This window comes from Lepidochelys olivacea (genome assembly GCF_965140295.1).
Source record: "Lepidochelys olivacea isolate rLepOli2 genome assembly, chromosome: 16".
Taxonomy (NCBI): domain Eukaryota; kingdom Metazoa; phylum Chordata; order Testudines; family Cheloniidae; genus Lepidochelys; species Lepidochelys olivacea.
The window spans coordinates 2,286,175-2,307,643 of NC_140426.1; the positions used below are offsets into that span (position 1 = coordinate 2,286,175).

General features: G+C 48.4%; 1 protein-coding gene across 3 annotated transcripts in view; it reads right to left on the reverse strand.

The window, feature by feature from the left end:
* The window catches only part of LOC311532042 (uncharacterized protein), a 67,607-nt gene that overhangs the window by 4,647 nt on the left and 41,491 nt on the right, over positions 1–21,469 (reverse strand). For all 3 annotated transcript variants that reach the window (XM_084650085.1, XM_084650084.1, XM_084650083.1), the window contains 4 exons: positions 17,153–17,266; positions 16,296–16,793; positions 3,714–3,812; positions 2,945–3,364 (listed from right to left, as the gene is read on the reverse strand). In XM_084650085.1, the coding sequence (XP_084506211.1) occupies positions 2,945–3,364; positions 3,714–3,812; positions 16,296–16,793; positions 17,153–17,266 (1,131 nt within the window). The remainder of the gene's footprint in view (positions 1–2,944; positions 3,365–3,713; positions 3,813–16,295; positions 16,794–17,152; positions 17,267–21,469) is intronic.

Here is a 21,469-nt window from a genome sequence, read left to right on the forward strand (position 1 = left end):
CCCCGCAACCTGAAGCAAATACTCACCAACAACCACATACCACACAACAGAACCACTAACCCAGGAACTTATCCTTGCAACAAAGCCCGTTGCCAACTGTGCCCACATATCTATTCAGGGGACACCATCACAGGGCCTAATAACATCAGCCACACTATCAGAGGCTCGTTCACCTGCACATCCACCAATGTGATATATGCCATCATGTGCCAGCAATGCCCCTCTGCCATGTACATTGGTCAAACTGGACAGTCTCTACGTAAAAGAATAAATGGACACAAATCAGATGTCAAGAATTGTAACATTCATAAACCAGTCGGAGAACACTTCAATCTCTCTGGTCACGCGATCACAGACATGAAGGTCGCTATCTTAAAACAAAAAAACTTCAAATCCAGACTCCAGCGAGAAACTGCTGAATTGGAATTCATTTGCAAATTGGATACTATTAATTTAGGCTTAAATAGAGACTTGGAGTGGCTAAGTCATTATGCAAGGTAGCCTGTTTCCTCTTGTTTTTTCCTACCCCCCCCCCCCAGATGTTCTGGTTTAACTTGGATTTTAACTTGAAGAGTGGTCAGTTTGGATGAGCTATTACCAGCAGGAGAGTGAGTTTGTGTGTGTATGGGGGTGGGGGGATGTGAGAACCTGGATTTATGCAGGAAATAGCCCAGCTTCATTGTCATGCACATTGTGTAAAGAGTTGTCACTTTGGATGGGCTATCACCAGCAGGAGAGTGAATTTGTGTGGGGGGGTGGAGGGTGAGAAAACCTGGATTTGTGCTGGAAATCACTTTAGATAAGCTATTACCAGCAGGACAGTGGGGTGGGAATAGGTATTGTTTCATATTCTCTGTGTATATATAAAGCCTGCTGCAGTTTCCACGATATGCATCTGAGGAAGTGAGCTGTAGCTCACGAAAGCTTATGCTCTAATAAATTGGTTAGTCTCTAAGGTGCCACAAGTCCTCCTTTTCTAATTACCCTTGTAGTCACAATTATCTTCCTAATATCTAACCTAAATCACCCTTGCTGCACATTAAGATACCAGCAGCAACGCAGAAGAAAGGGTGGCAAAGGGGCACTAAGTCTACTGTGAAAAGTGATATCGACAAAGTTTCTCCCCCACAACCCTATTATTGAACAGTAACTATTTAAAAGAATAACTTTTGGACTTACAACAATAATTCTATATAAATGTGTTTTAGTCTTTAATTAATTAAGACAATTAATTAATTTAAATTAATTTAAAACAATATGGTAATAAATTTAGCATTTAAAATAGTGTTAAATATAAAAAAATGTGTTTTAAATTTATAAGGGGGGAGGTCGCACTCAGAGGATTGCTGTCTGAAATTTTCCAGTACAAAAAATTTGGAAACCACTGCTCTATGGGCATGCAGGGTATGGTTAGTGGTTTACATTTGAGATTATTTGAGCAAGCAGTTCCTGAGATTCATCCCCCAGAACTCCCCCTCTCAGGATCTTTTTACACAACCCTCTTGCTCTTACAACATTTTGCACACACCCAGGCGGAAACCGTGCTTCTAATGGTTCCCAATCTCATTTACTTGGCATTTATCTTAGCTAGTACAAGGTAACCTCCTGTAGGGCGTGGCTTACAACTGTTTTGGGAACCAAATACATGGACTTTTTGCCTAGTTCCAAGTAACTTACTGTGGAACTCTCTCCCCAGATATGTGAGATAATACTGACCTACATAACTGAACAACACCGTGATTATATCCAGTTACGTAGATTAGTTGCTCAGATTGGGGTGTGCTGTTGTTCACATTTCAGACTGGAGAGTTCAAACCACTCCTGCTTCCTTGGTAGCATATCCCATAACTAGGAGGATTCTCTCCAGTTGACTGAATTGCATTTGAACCTTCCCATTTCTTCACGGAGCAGTGGGGAAAAACAAAAAATAAGGGAAGAAATTACCATTGAGGCAAATGGGAATTTGTCTCAAAGTCCCCAATAAATCTGCCAGAGAAAACGAATATCCAGTTGTGTGACCAAACAGCCTTTAGGAAAGAGAAAAATCTACCAGAGATATAAAACATTTTTCCGTTTCAGATAGATTGAGATTCTAGAGCAGGTTTCATCTGATGACTCAGAATCAGGACCACAGATTTTCCCATTGCATTGTCCTCTGATCCACTGACACCTGCTTCACTCACTGCTGCCTCATTATTATTGAGTTGCATTATTTGCAAAAGTTTTAGCATCATGATAATGGTTTGTCTAGACTAGGAAATGTGGAATACATTAGGACAGGTCAAGGGAAAATATACTGGCTAATGCCAGTATAGCAAACATAGTGATTTTCCATCTGGATAGCTCACTGAAGCTAGCTCACTACAAAAACTAATGGAGACAAGGCCCAGGAGCTAATGGAGACAAGGCCCAGGTAGATTTTACCACAGTGAATCTAACTGACGTTACTTCTGTTTCCCCCACCTAGGGCTGACGTGCATTCCTAGTAACAGGGACTCATATGCCTCTGACTCAGAGCAAAGCAGTTGATAGAAAGGATCTTTGGGGATTCACCCCAAAGAAAGGCAAGCTACAAGAAGCAAAACTGGACCATTCACTTGGGGGAGCTGAGATAACAATGAAGTAAATGGCTCTAACAGCCTCAAGGGCCACATGTGCGAATTAGCAAAAATATTAAAGAACAAAACCTATTTTCTGTCAGCCCTAGCGAAGGTTTTTATGGTGTTCATCTCCCTTTGGCCTTCTCTGATGCTAAATAAGGTGTGACCTCTCATGGAAGCTTTTCCCACACTCAGAGTCTCTCTGGGGAGTCTATGCTGTCTGAATCATCTAATGTCTCCTAAGGTCTGAGTGGTAAATGAAAGTTTTCCCACACTCTGCCCTTTGTGGATTCTCTACTGATTAATAAAGGTTTCTCTATCAGACATGTTTTCTCTATACTCACAGAATTCACTCGGGTTCGCACCTGTGTGGATTCTCCGATGTCTAATGAGGTTTGGGCGTCGAGTAAAGGCTTTCCCGCATTCACAGCATTCATAGGGTCTCTCTCCTGTGTGGATTCTCTCATGCAAAATAAGATTTAAGCGCCGATGGAAGGTTTTCCCACATTCAGAGCATATGTTTTCTCTCTCTCCCTTGAAGAGTCTCTGCTGGGCAGTCGTTTCCTTGAGGTCCATGTGATTTTCCTCACAACTAATGGATTTACCCTCTTTCTCCCCTGAGTGGTTTCCCTGCTGCCTCTCTTCACAACTCTTGGACATGTTCCCTTTAGTTCCATGTGATAATCCCCTGCGCAGTCCCATGTGCTCAGCATCTTCCTTCTGTGGATTCTGCTCCATGTTTCCACTCACAATCCCATCACCTGCTAGGACAGAGAGGAACCTCAGAAGCAGGGACGGAAAGGGGGAGAGAAAGCCAAAGGAAGTGCTGGAGAAATGGGGGGAAAGATCAGGAAATGAATTCCCCCAAATTCTTCCCCAGAGGGGGTGGGGAGGGGAGGGGATCAACTCTTGTCTGAGATCCAAATCCAATGATCAGGATGAAGGTAGGTTAGGAATTGAGTTATTGGCAGATGTCAGCAATAGCTGCTCTGAGGATATGACACCTGCTAGGGGACAATCCAGAACTCAAAGAGCTCTCAAGGTCTTGGTAGGGAATCCCAGCTGTGTCCTCTAGGCACAGACAGTATTTGAGTTGGTCTAATGATTCCTCACCTGGGCAGGTTCCTCTCGGGATCTCTCTTTTCTCTGAGCCTTGGAGATCTGAGACCCACAGCTCTCCCCCTCCTTCCAGCATCACCTCAGGTCTGGAGACTGGAGATGAAAGAAAACAAGTGAGATCAGGTGAATTCATGGCCTTTTAAAAGCCCCTGCTCATTTTAAAGCACTGAAAATCTCGAGCCAGCTCTCCAGGTGTACAAAGATATCAGACACTCTGCTTATAAGGGGATTTACTACCCACCACTCTGCTGGCGCACACACAGCCAGACACTCCTCATCAATGGGGCTCCTAAAACCCAGAGAAGTAACTCAGAAGTATCACAGAAAGCCAAAGGGAAGTCACCTTGGAACTGCTTCTTACCAACAGAGACCGCCCCAAGGGAATGAGATGGTCATAGGGGAACTGGGACTGGTGAGCATGGGGTTGCGGGGCTTGGCATAGTAATAAATAGGGAGGAGTGGGGAGATCACTGAGTTCAGCGGGGCTCAGGATAGTAAAGAACAGGAAGGAGTGAGAAGATCACTGAGTGCAGCAGGGCTCAGCATAGTGAGGAATGGGAAGGAGTGGGGAGATCACTGAGTGCAGCATGTGTGGGAGGGGGAAGGATAGCTCAGTGGTTTGAGCACTGGCCTGCTAAACCCAGAATTGTGAGTTCAGTCCTTGAGGTGGGCCATTTAGGGATCTGGGGCAAAAATTGGGGATTGGTCCTGCTTTGATCAGGGTGGTGGACTAGATGACCTCCTGAGGTCCCTTCCTAACCTGATATTCTATGTCAGGGGTGTTAGGGATCAGGAAAACACATTTTGAGAAGTTAGGGAATATAGCGAGTCAGGTGTAATGGAAAGGAGCATGATAATCCCCCAGTGCATGGGGAAGGTTATAGAATGATAGAATCTCAGAAATGTGGGGCTGGAAGGGACTCCAAAAGGTCATTTAATCCAGCCCATTCACTGAGGCAGGAACAAAGAAACCTAGATCATCCCTGGGAGGTATTTGTCTAAGCAGTTCTTAAAAGTTTCCAATGGTGGGGATTCCAGAACCTGGAATCCTATTCAAGAGCTTTACTACCTTTGTAGTCCCCCTCCCCTCCCCAATATGTAACCTAAATCACCCTTACTGCACATTAAGATATAGTACGGTCTTTCAACCAGTTTTATACCCACTTCATAATAATTTTATCTAGACCAGATTTCCCTAGTTTCCCTATGAGAATGGCACGTGGGACTGTGTCAAAGGACATACTAAAATTAAGATCTAGCAAATCTGCTGCTTCCCTGTAATACCCTAGGCCAGTAACACTGTCAAAGAAGGAAAATAGGTTGGTTTGATATGATTTGTTCTTGAGAAATCCATGCTAACTATTGCCCATAATGCTATTATCCTCCAGGTGCTTACAAACTGATTGCTTCATAATATGGTCCAATATTTTTACAGCTCCCAGAATTAGGCTGAGTGATCTGTAATTCCTCTGGTCCACTTTGTTCCCCTTCTAAAAGACAGGTCCTGTATTTGTCCTTAACCAGTCCTCCAAGAGTTCTCAAAGATAATTGCTAATGGTGCTGAGACTGCCTCAGTTAGTTCCTGAAGTACTTAGGATGAGGTTGGGGAATTACATATTATAAGTCTATAGCAACAGACTAATTCCTCTGGAAAAGAGAATATGAAAAGTAAGATTAACACCATGTGATCTCAGGAGCAACTGCCTCAACTATCCAAAGAGCCTGCAGGGAAGAGAGACTGTGGCTGCTGCAGGTAGTGAGGGGGGAGCGAGACCCTCAATTCCCACAGAAGTTTCATTACCAAGCTAGTACATCACCAGGTAAAGAGTCACCTTATGTCTGGCAGGAATGTAAGGAATCAGGAACAGTGGCTAGGGTGACAATTTGTAGGGAAGACGGGGGAGGTGTGTGTCATGGTGGTAGGGACTGAACATTGGAGAGAGAAGAATGAGAAACATAATATTTGAAAATTTGTAAAATAAAGTAAAAGTGGATTCTAATTAGAATGGAGAGCAGGCTCTACATGAACGGGGACTGGGCAGGGATTCTTTCAACAGGTTGGGATCCCCTGCAGCTCTAGATCCCCAAAACCACCCCTCCCTTCCCCCTACTAACCCCACCTTCCCCACTTACCAGGTGTCCCTTAGGCCACTCAGATGTTAAGCTGATACATTGCTCTGGTGTGTGTGGGGGTGAAAACTCCATACCCCTGAGTAACATAATTAAGCCGACCTAACCCCAGTGTAGACCGCACTACAGAAACGGAAGAATTCTTCTATCAACCTAGCTAGCACTTCCTGGGGAGGTGAATTAACTATGGCAATTAACTACGGCAATTAACTACGAGAATCCCTCCCCCTCGCTATCGTTAATGTCAACACTGAAGTGCTAATGTGGTGCAGCTGCAGTCCTGCGGCTGTGCTGCTATAGCGTTTGAAGAGTAGACAAGTCCTTAGTCCTATTTCTCCAAACCCCCCTACGTTGGAGTTGCTCTGTAATAATGATGAGTACTGGCAGGTGTCCTGGATACTGGGATATTTACTGTATGAATATTTTGTAGAGCTGTCAATTAATCGCAGTTAACTCACGCGATGAACTCAAAAAAATTAATCACGATTAATCGCACTGTTGAACAACAGAATACCAACTGAAATTTATTAAATATTTTTGGATGTTTTTCTACATTTTCAAATATATTGATTTCAATAACAACATAGAATACATAGTGTACAGTGCTCACTTTATATTATTTTTTATTACAAATATTTGCACTGCAAAATGATAAACAAAAGAAATAGTATTTTTTAGTTCACCTCATATAAGTACTGTAGTGCAATCTCTTTATCATGAAAGTGCAACTTACAAATGTAGGTTTTTTTCATCACATAACTGCACTCAAAAACAAATCAACATAAAACTTTAGAGCCTACAAGTCCACTCAGTCCTACTTCTTGTTCAGCCAATCACTAAGACAAATAAGTTTGTTTACATTTACAGGAGATAATACTGCCCACTTCTTAATTACAATGTCACCTCAAGGTGAGAACAGGCATTCACATGGCACTGTTGTAGCTGGCGTCGCAAGATATTTACATGCCAGATACACTAAAGATTCATATGTATCTTCATGCTTCGGCCATCGTTCCAGATGACATGTTTCCATGCTGATGACGCTCATTAAAAAATGTACGCATTAATTAAATTTGTGCCTGAACTCCTTGGGGGAGAATTGTATGTCTCCTGCTCTGTTTTACCCATGTTCTGCCATATATTTCATGTTATAGCAGTCTTGGATGACGACCCAGCACGTGTTGTTCATTTTAAGAACAATTCCACTGCAAATTTGACAAAAGATACAATTGTGAAATTACTAAAGATAGCTACAGCACTTCCCACAAGATTTAAGAATCTGAAGTGCCTTCCCAAATCTGAGAGGGACGAGGTGTGGAGCATGCTTTCAGAAGTCTTAAAAGAGCAACACTCTGATGCAAAAACTACAGAACCCAAACCACCAAAAAGGGAAATTCAACCTTCTGCTGGTGGCATCTTTCTCGGATGATGAAAATGAACATGCGTCGGTCCGCACAGCTTTGGATCGTTATCAAGCAGAACCCATCATCAAGTGGAATGCCCTTAGGGTCAGTCCTGGGGCCGGTTTTGTTCAATATCTTCATTAATGATCTGGAGGATGGCGTGGATTGCACCCTCAGCAAGTTTGCAGATGACACTAAACTGGGAAAAGTGGTAGATACGCTGGAGGGTAGGGATAGGATACAGAGGGACCTAGACAAATGAGAGAACTGGGCCAAAAGAAATCTGATGAGGTTCAACAAGGACAAGTGAAGAGTCCTGCACTCAGGACGGAAGAATCCCATGTACTGCTACACATTAGGGACCGAATGGCTAGGCAGCAGTTCTGCAGAAAAGGACCTAGGGGTTAGAGTGGACGAGAAGCTGGATATGAGTCAATAGTGTGCCGTTGTTGCCAAGAAGGCTAACGGCATTTTGGGCTGTATAAGCAGGGGCATTGCCAGAAGATTGAGGGACATGATTGTTCCCCTCTATTCGAAATTGGTGAGGCCTCATCTGGAGTACTGTGTCCAGTTTTGGACCCCACACTACAAGAAGGATGTGGAAAAATTGGAAAGTGTCCAGCGGAGGGCAACAAAAATGATTAGAGGACTGGAACACATGACTTATGAGGAGAGGCTGAGGGAACTGGGATTGTTTAATCTGCAGAAGAGAAGAATGAAGGGGGATTTGATAGCTGCTTTCAACTACCTGAAAGGGGGTTCCAAAGAGGATGGATCTAGATTGTTCCAGTGGTACCAGATGACAGAACAAGGAGTAATGGTCTCAAGTTGCAGTGGGGGAGGTTTAAGTTGGATATTAGGAAAAACTTTTTCACTAGGAGGGTGGTGAAGCACTGGAATGTGTTACCTAGGGAGATGGTGGAATCTCCTTCCTTAGAAGTTTTTAAGTTCAGGCTTTACAAAGCCCTGGCTGGGATGATTTAGTTGGGGATTGGTCCTGCTTTGAGCAGGGGGTTGCACTAGATGACCTCCTGAGGTCCCTTCCAACCCTGATATTGTATGATTCTAACATCAGCATGGATGCATGTCCTCTGGAATGGTGGTTGAAGCATCAAGGGATATATGAATCTTTAGCACATCTGGCATGTAAATATCTTGCAACGCTGTCTACAAGAGTGCCATGCAAATGCCCATTCTCACTTTCAAGTGACATTGTAAACACGAAACAGGCAGCATGATCAGCATGATCAAATGTAAACAAAGTTGTTTGTCTGAACAGTTGGCTGAACAAGAAGTAGGACTGATTGGACTTACAGGCTCTAAACTTTTACATTGTTTTATTTTTGAATGCAGGTTTTTTTGGTATATAATTCTACATTCTTAAGTTCAACTTTCATGATAAAGAGATTGCACTACAGTGCTTGTATTAGGTGAACTGAAAAATATTATTTCTTCTGTGTTTTACAGTGCAAATATTTATAATGAAAAATAAATATAAAGTGAGCACTTTACACTTTGTATTCTGTGTTGTAACTGAAATCAATATATTTGAAAAAGTAGAAAAACATCCAAAAATATTTAAATAAATGGTATTCTATTATTTAACAGAGCAATATATCGTGCAATTGATCGCGATTTATTTTTTAAATTGCTTGATTGCCCTAATATTTTGGTTTACTTTAAAAGGGGGGTAAGGAAAAGAAGCAGAAAGGGAAGAAGAATGGCTAAACATGAGTCACAACATGGTAAACCCTTAAGGATTATGAAGAGACTATGTCAGAATGATTAGCTTTGAATATTCTATGTCTTAGCTCCAACCTGGCTTAGACAAACAGGACCAGAAGATCAAACTGACTGGAGCAGTTAAAGGGGAGGGGCATGGCTGTTCAGGTGATTGTTTGGTGAGAGAGACCATCAACACGATTCCACAGGGGTGCCTGAAGAACTTAGACTTGCCTTGGTGGCCATTGGGGGATGGAAAGTATTTAGGTAAGACACAGGTGTGAAGACTTTGTTATTTTAAAATCCTTTTACTCTTTTCTTGTTGCTCTGCTGCAAAGTAAAACAGCCTTCTTCAAACTCAAGTGGTGTTTAGTGTCACTGCACACCACTCATCCCAGACTCCCAAAGGTGTCCACACTCAGCCTGACGTGCGGGGTAAGCAGAGCAGATATGCTGGGTATGGAAGCTAATGGCCCAGTCTGGGAGAGGGAGAAAAAATGGTTATTTACTTTCTCGTAACTGTTCTTCGAGATGTGTTGTTCACGTGCATTCCACATTAGGTGTGAGCGCGCCACGTGGATGAGCGTTGGAAAATTTTCCCTTAGCGGCTCTTGTCGGGCTGGCGGGGCCCCCGAGTGGAGCCACTGCACCGTGCATATATACCTCCACCAGCCTGACCCCCTCCAATTCCTTCTTGCCTGCGACTCCGACAGAGGGGTAGGAGGGTGGGTGCTGGAATGGATGTGAACAACACATCTTGAAGAACAGTTACAAGAAGTAAGTAACTGTTTTTTATTCTTCAAGTGCTAGTTCACGTCCAACCCACATTAGGTGAATCACAAGCTTACCTTTGGAGGACGGTAGGAGTCACGGAACAACTGCTTGGAAGACTGCTCTGCCAACCGCCGTGTCCTCTCTGGCCTGCTGATTAATGTGTAGTGGGCCGTGAAGGTGAGCACCGAGGACCAGGTGGCTGCTCTGCAGATCTCCTAGATCGGGACATGTGCCAGGAAGACTGTGGAAGTCGCTTGCGCCCTGGTTGAGTGGGCCGTGACCGCCGGGGCTGGAACACCTGCGAGCTCATAGCATACCCGGATGCAGCTTGTAATCCAAGACTAAATCCACTGCGCCAACACTGGGAGGCCTTTCATCCTCTTGGCTACAGCCACAAACAGCTGCGTGGATTTGCGAAAGGGCTTGGTGCGCTCCAAATAGAACGCCAGCGCTCGACGCACATCCAGAGTGTGCAAGCCGCAGTAACTCGGGTCCATATGGGGTTTTGGAAAGAACACCAGCAGACAAATGTCCTGGCCCAGACGGAATTGGGACACCACCTTAGGGAGGAACTTGGGGTGCGGCCGGAGCTACACCTTGTCCTTGTGAAATACTGCATATGGTGGCTCAGAGGTGAGGGCCCTCAGTTCGGGCACCCTTCTGGCCGAGGTAATGGCAACCAGAAATGCCACCTTCCAGGAAAGGTGAAGGAGAGAACAGGAAGCAAGGAGCTCGAAAGGGGGTCCCATGAGCTTAGAGAGGACCAGGTTAAGGTTCCATGGAGGAACTGGTGGGAGGGAGTATGGGAACACCCTCTCCAACCCTTTAAGGAACCGTCCGTTGGGTGGGAAAACACTGAGCCCACCGAGAACCCCGGATGGAAGATGGAGATGGCCACCAGGTGCACTCTGAGTGAGGACGGGGCTAGCCCTTGCTGCTTGAGGTGCAGGAGATACTCCAGGATGGCCTGCACCGGGGCCTGGCACAGCTGCACCTATCGGGGTTCACAGCAACACGAGAACCTTTTCCACTTGGCCATATAGGCCGCCCTGGTAAAGGGTTTCCTACTGCCAAGCAGAATCTGCTGCACTGGAAGGGAACACTGGCTCTCCAGGGCGTTTAGCCACAGAGCCCCCATGCCGTCAGGTGCAGTGACTGTAGGTCGGGATGGAGAAGCCCCCCGCCGTCCTGTGTAATGAGGTCCCAGTGTAAGGGCAGGACTACCCGGGCCGTCATTGACAGCTCTAGGAGCGATGTGTACCAGTGCTGGCGGGCCCAGGCTGGGGCGATGAGGATCACCGCCGCCCTGTCCCTGCGCATCTTGAGTAGGACCTTGTGCACCAAGGGGAGCGGGGGGAAAGGCATACATCAAGCCCCCCCTCCACGGGATTGCAAACGCGTCCGCGAGCGAGCCCAAGAACGAGCAGAAATGCGGGCACTGCGTGTTGGCCCTGGTGGCAAACAGGTCTACCTGGGGAAACCCCCACCTGCTGAAGAGCGAAAGCACGACGTCCGCCCTGAGTGTCCACTCGTGCTTGCGGTACCACGTGCTGAGGGAGTCCACCAGCTCATTTCGTACCCCCAGGAGATAGGACGCCTCAAGGTGAATTGCATGGGCTATGCAAAGGTCCCAGAGGAGGAGAGCCTCGAGACAGAGTGGCGAGGAATGAGCCCCGCCCTGTTTGTTTATATAGAACATGGCAGTAGTGTTGTCTGTCAGAACTGTCACGCTGTGACCACTCAGAGTGGCATGAAAGGTCTGGCAGGTGAGACAAACTGCCCTGAGCTGCTTCACATTGATATGGAGCGACCGCTTTGCTCCGGACCACAACCCCTGCATCATGAGGTCCCCCAGGTGAGCCCCCCCCCCATCTGTGGCCTGTTGCGTCCGTCACCAGAGTCAGGTTCGGTTGTGGGGCGGCAAAGGGGATGCCTTTGGAAACCACAGGCTGGGACTGCCACCACCAAAGCAGGGAATCCAGCACATCCCTGGGGGCTGTCGCTACCAAGTCCAGGGGGTCCCTGCCTGGGCGGTACACCTGAGCGAGCCACGCCTGCAGAGTCCTGAACCTCAGTCTGGCATGCCTGACCAGGTGCATGCATGCTGCCATGTGGCCCAGCAGCCGCAAGCAGCACCTGGCCGTTGTCGTTGGAAACTGGCGCAGGGAGGCCACCACTTGCTGGATAGCTTGGAATCAGGATACCGGAAGGCTTGCCCTGGCCTGCACTGCGTTCAAGACCACCCCTATGAATTCCACTCTCTGCGTGAGTACAAGCGTGGACTTGGGGACGTTGACCAGGAGTGCCAGCTCGCGGAACAATCTCAGGGCTACCTCCACATGGCCACGCACTTCTGCCTTGGATCGGCCTGCCAGGAGCCAGTCGTCGAGGTACAGGTACACCCGGATTCTCTGTCTCTAAAAGAAGGCCACCACCACTGCCATGCACTTCGTGAACACCCTCGGGGCCGCGGTTAGACCAAACAGCAGAACTGCAAACTGGTAATGTTCTCGGCCCACGGTGAAGCATAGGACCCGCCGATGTGCTGGGTGGTGGCAATATGAAAGTACGTGTCCTTCATGTCGAGGGCGGCGTACCAGTCCCCCAGATCCAGGGAAGGGATGATGGTGCCCAGAGAGACCATGCGGAACAGGGCCTTGACCAGGAATTTGTTGAGCCCGCTCAGGTCTAGGATGGGGCAAAGACTCCCTTTGGCTTTGGGAATGAAGAAGTACGGGGAGTAGAACCCCTTCCCCCTTAGGCTGTGTGGCACCGCCTCTACCGGCCCCACCGCTAGCAACGAGCGGACTTCCTTCTCTAGTGAGAGGGGTCCCTGAAGAGGGACGGGGAAGGGGGCTGGGAGGGGGGGAGGGAGGCGAACTGTAGTGAGTACCCGTTCTACACCGTGTGTAAGATCCAGCAGTCTGACGTAATGGTGGACCACGCACAGGAGAAACGGGTGGTTCGGGAAACAAAGGGACGGATCCAGTGACTGGTCTGGTACACTGTCCTCGAGTGCACCTTCAAAAGCCTGGCTTAGTGCCCGGCTGGGGTTTGTGCTGGTCTTGGTTCTGGCCTGGCACATTATTGTTATCCTTGTTATTGCACCGTCGCCTGTTATCCATGGCTCGCCTACGGTAAGGCTCATGCCTACGGCGAGGCTGGTACTGGCGTTGATGGGGAGGCTGCGGCTTAAAGGGCTTCCTCTGGGTAGCTAGGATGTGCATACCCAATGACTTGAGCGTAGCTTGTGAGTCCTTGAGGTTATGCAGCCTCGTGTCTGTCTGGTCCGAGAAGAGCCCGGACCCTTCCAAGGGGAGGTCCTGGAGTGTATTCTGGACCTTGGGTGGCAGGCCTGACTCCTGGAGCCACACCGAGCGCCTCATGACCACCCCTAACGCAACTGTTCCAGCCGCTGCATCTGCCGAATCCAGGGAGGCCTGGAGAGAGGTCTTGGCTACTGCCTTGGCCTCGTCCACCAGGGCCGTGAACTCCTGTTATGAGCCTTGGGGAGGTTGTCCTTAAACTTCCCTACTGCCGCCCAGGAGTTGAAATTGTGCCTGTTGAGGATGGCCTGCTGGTTCGCAATCCTCAACTGAAGGCCCCCAGATGAGTACACCTTTCTGCCAAAAAGGTCCAGGCGTTTTGCCTCCTTGGCCTTTGGGGCCGGGGCCTGCTGTCCATGGCACTCCCTTTCATTTACTGCTGAAACCACTAGGGAGCATGGTGGCAGAACAGGAACTCATAGCCCTTAGATGGGGCAAAGTATTTACACTCCACTCCTTTAGCTGTTGGAGCGCTGGAAGCCGGGGTCTGCCATATAGTCTTATAGTTGGATTGAATGGTCTTAATGAGCGGGAGCGCTATTCTGGTTGGACCTTCGGGGCTCAGAATGTCCACCATGGGGTCCTGCTGCTCAACCGCCTCCTCAGCCTGCAACCCCAAGTTTTGGGCGATCCTGCACAGCAATTCCTGGTGGGTTCTATGGTCTATCGGCAGAGGGCCGGGCACCTCTGTACCCGCCACCGCCCCATCAGGGGAAGATGAAGAGGTTAGCTGCTGCTCGACCTCCTCTGGTTGGTCCTCCTGTTCCCCATTTCCCATGGGAGGGGCCTCCGGCTCAGGATGGGTCAGGAGTCCATAGGACGGCACCAGGCTCGGTGCTGGTCTCTCCGGTCTATGCTGGGGGGATGGTGGAGGCCTGGATACTGTTGCCTCCAGCACCGTCTGGCATCAGTGTGGCAAGTGGGACCACTGCACCGAGTAACTTGCCCTGGACAGGGTCCCTTGGCGCTCCTGATAGGCCGAGGGGGTCCAGAAGGGTCAATGGCCTGGCGGCCCCCACTGGGGTTGCCAGTTCCCCTGAGGGTCCCTGCTGTCCGGGGCCCGGTGTGGGTAACTATACTCCAGGGCCGACAGTTTACGGTACTTAGCCAGTGCCGGGTCTCTTGATGGCTCCAGGGCACTACACGCCAAGGAAGCCTGAGCTGGCGTTGGGCGCTCCGGGCCCTGCAGCTGCAATGCGGCCCATCAACAGCTGCTTTAGGTGAAAGTTTCTCTCTTTCCTTGTCCTTGGCTTAAACACCTTGCAAATCCTACACCGTTCAGTTTGATGTCCGTCCCCCAGGCAACGTAGACACGAGTTGTGGGGGTCACTAACTGGCATAGGTTTGCGGCACGAGGGCAACAAAAATGATTAGGGGGGCTGGGGCACATGACTTACGAGGAGAGGCTGAGGGAACTGGGCTTATTTAATCTGCAGAAAAGGCGTGATGGGGGATTTGGTAGCACCCTTCAGCCACCTGAAGGGGGATTCCAAAGAGGATGGAGCGAGGCTGTTCTCAGTGATGGCAGATGACAGAACAAGAAGCAATGGTCTCAAGTTGCAGCGGGGAAGGTCTAGGTTGAATATTAAGAAACACTATTTCATTAGGAGGATGGTGAAGCACTGGAATGGGTTACCTAGGGAAGTGGTGGAATCTCCATCCTTAGAGGTTTTTAAGGCCCGGCTTGACAAAGCCTTGGCTGGGATGATTTAGTTGGTATTGGTCCTGCTTTGAGCAGGGGATTGGACTAGATGACCTCCTGAGGTCTCTTCCAACCCTAATATTCTATGATTCCATGTTATGCTTTGACTTGTAATCACTTACAATTTATCTTTGTAGTTAATAAATTTGTTTATTCTACCTGAAGCAGTGCATTTGGTTTGAAGCATGTCAGAGATTCCCCTTGGGATAACAAGCCTGGTAAATATCAATTTCTTTGTTAAATTGATGAACTCATATAAGCATGCAGCGTCCAGCAGACATAACTGGACACTGCAAGATGGATGTTCCTAGGGTTGTGTCTGGGACCGGAGATATTAGCTAATGTTATTCGGTTGCACAATCCAAGGAACAGCTTACATGCCAGAGGCTGTGCGTGAACAGCCCAGGAGTGGCGGTTGAGTGGGGGTTCTCACAGCAGAGCAGGGTAAGGGCTGACTCCCAGAGTCAAGAACTTGAGTGACCTAGCAGATCACCGGTCTGCATAACACCAGAGGGCAAGCTGCAAAAAGCAAAACTGGACCACTCACCTGGGGCAGCTGAGACCACAATGAATATTAAAGAACAAAACCTATTTATTATCAGCCCTAGAGAAGATTTTTATGGTGTTGATCTCCCTTTGGCCTTCTCTGATGCTAAATAAGGTGTGACCTCTCATGGAAGCTTTTCCCACACTCAGAGCGTCTATAGGGAGTCCATGCTGTTTGGATCATCTAATCCAGAGGTGGGCAAACTACAGCCCGCGGGACCGTCCTTGCCAGGCCCTTGAGCTCCTGGCTGGGGAGGCTAGCCCCCAGCCCCTCCTCTGCTGTCCCTCCTCCCCCGCAGCCTCAGCTCGCTCTGCGGACAGTGTGGCTGGCTCTGTCCGGGCAGTGGGGCTACAAGCTCCTGCTGCTCTGAGTGGCATGGTAATGGGGTGGGGGCGGCATGGTTGGATAAAAGGTAGGGAGTCCTGGGGGGCAGTCAGAGGACAGGGATCGGGGGCAGTTGGATGGGGTGGAGGTTTGCGGGGGGAGCGGTCAGGGGATGGGGAACAGGGGGGACTGGATAGGGTGGGGAGTCCCGGGAGAGCCTATCAGGGGGCGGAGGTGTGGCTAGGGGTCGGCGGAGGGGAAGTCAAGGGACAGGGAGCAGGGGGGGTGGATAGCAGGTGGGGTCCTGATGGGTGCGGGTTGGAGCAGGAGGTCCTGTGAGCAGGCAGTCAAGGAGCAGGGGGGTTTGGATGGGGGCAGTCAGGGGAAAGGAAGTGGGAGGGGGTGAATAGGGGATGGGGATCAGGCTGTTTGGGGGCACAGCCTTCCCTACCTGGCCCTCCATACACTTTCGCACCCCGATGTGGCCCTCAGGCCAAAAAGTGTGCCCACCCCTGATCTAATGTCTCTTAAGGTCTGAGCGGTCAATGAAAGTTTTCCCACACTCACATTCATAGGGTCTCTGCCATTTGCAGATTCTCTAATGATTAATAAAGGCTTCTCTATGAAAAACGTTTTTTCTATACTCACAGCATTCACTGGGGCTCACGCCTGTGTGGATTCTCTGATGTCTGAAAAGGTCTGAGTGCCGAGTGAAGGTTTTCCCACACTCACAACACTCATAAGGTCTTGCGTCTGTGTGGGTTCTCTGATGGCTGATAAGGGTTGAGCGTCGAGCGAAGGCTTTCCCGCATTCACAGCATTCATAAGGTCTCTCTCCCGTGTGGATTCTCTCATGTATAATAAGGTGTGAGCGCCGAGGGAAGGTTTTCCCACATTCAGAGCATGTGTTTTTTCTCTCTCCCTTGAGGATTCTCTGCTGGGTGGCAGTTCCCTTGAGGTCGTTTTCCTCACAACTGATGGATTTGTCCACTTTCTCCCCCAGCTGGTTTCCCTGCTGCCTCTCCTCATGACTCCAGGACATGTTTCCTTTAGTTCTTCGAGATAATTCCCTGTGCAGTTCCACGTGCTCAGCATCTTCCTGCTCTGGATTCTCCTCCTTGTTCTCACTCACTGTCCCGTCGTCTCCTGGGACAGAGAAAGAAACCTCAGAGGCAGGGATGGAAACGGGAATAGGAAACCAAAGGAAGTGCTGGAAAGATGGGGGGGAATATCAGGAAATGAATTCCCCCAAACTCTCCCCAGAGGGGAGAGAGGAGGGAATGAACTCTCTTTCCACATCCCATCCCAACACTCAGGATGAAGGGAGGTTAGGAAGTGAGCTATTGCCATGTGTCAGTCAGGAGGGGTATGAAGGCATGAGCAATATCTGCCTTGACTATATGACACCTGCTGGGAGACAATACTGAACTCAGAGAGCTCAAAAGGTCTTGGTAGCTGTTTCCTTCAGGCACAAACAGTATTTCTTTGGTCTAATGATTCCTCACCTGTGAAGGCTCCTTTCAGGATCTCTCTTTCCTCTGAGCCCTGGAGATCTGAGACCCACAGTTCTTCCCCTGCTTCCAGCTGGGACATGACCTCAGGTTTGGAAATTGGAAACCCTGCTCAGATGACAGAAAACAAGTAATATGAGGTGAATTCATGGGATATTTGTCACAAAGAACATGGCTTTTCTTAATCCCTGCTCATTTTAAAACACTGAAATTCTGGCGCTAACTGTCCAGTGATCAAAGGTGCCAGACACTCTGCTTATAATGAGATTAACTCTCCACTGCTCTGATGCCGTGCACACAGTCAGACACTTGTCATCAAAGGGGCTCCTAAAATGCAGAGAAAGTAACTCCATATCACTGAAAGCCAAGGGGAAGTCACCTTGGAACTGCTTCTTACTGACAGAGAGACCCCAAGGGAATGAGACAGTCATAGGGGAACTGGGACTGGTGAGCATGAGCTTGCTGGGCTCAGCACAGTAAGGAATGGGAAAGAGTGCGGAGATCACTGAGTGCAGTGGGGCTCAGCACAGTAAGGAATGGGAAAGAGTGAGATGATCACTGAGTGCAGCATGTCAGGGATGTTAGGGATCAGGAAAGCACATTTTGAGAAGTTAGGGAATATAGCGAGTCAAGTGTAATGCAAAGGAACATGATAATCCCCCAGTGCATGAGGAAGGTTATAGAATGATAGAATCACAGAAACGTAGAGCTGGAAGGGACTCCTAGAGGTCATTTAATCCAGCCCATGCACTGAGGCAGGAACAAGGAAACCTAGATCATCCCTGAGAGGTATTTGTCTAAACTGTTGTTAAAAGCTTCCAATGATGGGGATTCCTCAATCTCCCTTGGAATCCTATTCCAGAGCTTAACTACTCTTGTAGTCACAATTATCTTCCTAATACCTAAGCTAAGTTGTCCTTGCAATACATTAAGATACAGTACAGTCTTTCAACCAATTTTGCACCCATTATTATAATAATTTCATCTAGACCCCATTTCCCTAGTTTCCTTATGAGAATGGCATGTGGGTCTGTGCCAAAGGAGGTAGTAAAATTAAGATAAGGCAAATCTGCTGCTTCCCTGTAATACCTTAGGCCAATAACATTATCAAAAAAGGAAATTAGGTTGGTTTGGCATAATTTATTCTTGACAAATCCATGCTGTAATCATAATGCTATAATCCTCCAGGTGCTGACAAACTGATAGTTTAAAAATATGTTCCAGTATCTTTCCAGATCTCAATGATAGACTGACTGATCTATAATTTCTCTTGTCCTCTTTGCTCCCCTTTTCAAAGACAGGTACTATGTTTGCCCTTCACCAGTCCTCTGGGATCTCACCTGTTCTCCATGAATCCTCAAAAATAATTGTTAATGGTGCTGAGATTGCCTCAGTTAGTTCCTGAAGTACCTAGGATGAGGTTGGGGAATTAGATATTATAAGTCAGTAGCAACAGACTAATTCCTCTGGAAAAGAGAATATGAAAAGTAAGAATAAGACCGTGTGATCTCAGGAGGGATTGCCTCAAAGATCTAAGGAGCTTGCAGGGAAGAGAGACTGTGGCTACTGCAGCTAGGAAGGGGGGAGCGAGACCTTCCAAGTCCCCAGAAGTTTGATTTCCAGCCTATGACATCATCAAGAAAATGTGCATTTATAGCAGGGAAGGAGCCACCTTGTGACTGGGAGGAATGTGACCAATCAGGAATGGTGGCTGGGGTCACAGTGTGTAGGGAATAGGTGTGGGGGGGGGGGGGCAGGTAAGCACTGATCAGTGGAGGGAGAAGAATGAGAATCATAATATTTGAGATGATGTAAAACAAAGTGAAAGTGGACTCTGATTAGAATGAAGTGCAGGATCTACAGCAGGGGTGGCCTGAGAAGGAGCCAGAATTTACCAATGTACATTTCCAAAGAGCCACAGTAATATGTCAGCAGCCCCTCATCAGCACCTCTCCCCGCACTGCTCCCGGAGCCTCCCACCCACTGGCAGTGCCGCTGATCAGCACCTCCCCCTCCCTCCCCACACCTCCCTACCAGCTGTTTCTTGGCATGCAGGAGGCTCGGGGGGTGGGGGGGAGGGAGTGAGAGTACAGCAGGCTCAGGGGAGGGGGCAGGAAGGGGTGGAGTGGGGGCAGGGCCTGTGGCAGAGCCAGGGTTTGAGCCGTGAGCGCCCCCGGCACATTGGAAAGTTGGTGCCTGTAGCTCCAGACCCGGAGTCGGTGCCTAGACAAAGAGCCGCATATTAATGTCTGAAGAGCCACGTGTGGCTCCGGAGCCACAGATTGGCCACCCCTGCTCTACAGCAATGGGGAACTGGGCAGGGGTTCTCCTCTAACAGGCTGGGATCCCCTGCAGCTCTCAATTGCCCGAACCATCCCTCCCTTCCCCCCACTAACCCCACTCACCAGATGTCCCTTAGGCCACTCAAATGTTAAGTCGACCCATCACTTGAGGGGTGAAAAATCCACACCACTGAGTGATATAATTAAGCCAACCTAACCCCCAGTGCAGACTGTGCGAGGTCAATGGAAGAATTATTATGTCAACCTAGCTAGCACCTCTTGGGGAAGTGAATAAACTACGGAGATGGGAGAATCTGTCCCATCGCTCTACTGAATGTTTCTGCTGACGTGCTGCTGTGGCAGAGCTCCAGCACTGCTGCTGTGCAGCTCTAGCCCCTAGTCCTATTTCTCCAACCCCCCGTGGTGGAGTGGGAGATGCTGTGTAATTATGATGAATATTGTGTGTTGGCCTGGACACTGAGTTATTTACTGTTTGACTATTCTGGTTTACTTTAATAGGGGGCTGCAAGGAAAAGAAGTAGAGGGAAGAAGTATGGACTGGATGGATGCACTACAAGGTGGGTAGAAAGTTGGCTAGATTGTCGGGCTCAACGGGGAGTGATCAATGGCTCCATGTCTAGTTGGCAGCCGGTATCTAGCGGAGTGCCCCAAGGGTCGGTCCTGGGGCCGGTTTTGTTCAATATCTTCATTAATGATCTGGAGGATGGTGTGGATTGCACCCTCAGCAAGTTTGCAGATGACACTAAACTGGGAGGAGAGGTAGATACGCTGGAGGGCAGGGATAGGATACAGAGGGACCTAGACAAATTAGAGGATTGGGCCAAAAGAAATCTGATGAGCTTCAACAAGGACAAGTGCAGAGTTCTGCACTTAGGACAGAAGAATCCAATGCACCGCTACAGACTAGGGACCGAATGGCTCGGCAGCAGTTTCTGCAGAGAAGGACCTAGGGGTGACAGTGGATGAGAAGCTGGATATGAGTCAACAGTGTGCCCTTGTTGCCAAGAAGGACAATGGCATTTTGGGGTGTATAAGTAGGGGCATTGCCAGCAGATGGAGGGACGTGATCGTTCCCCTCTATTCGACATTGGTGAGGCCTTATCTGGAGTACTGTGTCCAGTTTTGGGCCCCACACTACAAGAAGGATGTGGAGAAATTGGAGAGTGTCCAGCGAAGGGCAACAAAAATGATTAGGGGTCTGGAACACATGACTTATGAGGAGAGGCTGAAGGAACTGGGATTGTTTAGTCTACGGAAGAGAAGAATGAGGGGGGATTGGATAGCTGCTTTTAACTACCTGAAAGGTGGATCCAAAGAGGATGGATCTAGACTATTCTCAGTGATAGCAGATGATAGGACAAGGAGTAATGGTCTCAAGTTGCAGTGGGGGAGATTTAGGTTGGATATTAGGAAAAACTTTTTCCCTAGGAGGGTGGTGAAACACTGGAATGCGTTACCTAGGGAGGTGGTGGAATCCCCTTCCTTAGAAGTTTTTAAGGTCAGGCTTGACAAAGCCCTGGCTGGGATGATTTAGTTGGGGATTGGTCCTGCTCTGGGCAGGGGGTTGGACTAGATGGCCTCCAGAGGTCCCTTCCAACTCTGTTATTCTATGATTCTATGAAGAAGAATGGCTCAAGATGAGCCACAACTTGGTAAACCCTTAAAGACTGTTAAGAGACAATATCAGAATGATTAGCTTTGAATATTCTGCCACCTAGCTCCAGCCAATTTACAGACCTGGCTTAGGCTAACAGGACCAGAAGATCAAATGGACTGGGTCTCTGGGGGGCATGGCTCCTCAGGTGATTGTTAGGGTAGAGACAGAAAGAAAAGAACCCTGCTGGGGTGTTTGAAGAACTTAGACTTGCCTTGCTGACCACTGGGGGATGGGAAGTCTTTATGTGGGACACAGAGGTGAAGACTATTTGTTATTTTAAAATCCTTTTGATCTTTTTCTTTTACCCTGCTGCAAAATAAAACAGCCTTCTTCAAACTAAAGTGGTGTTTG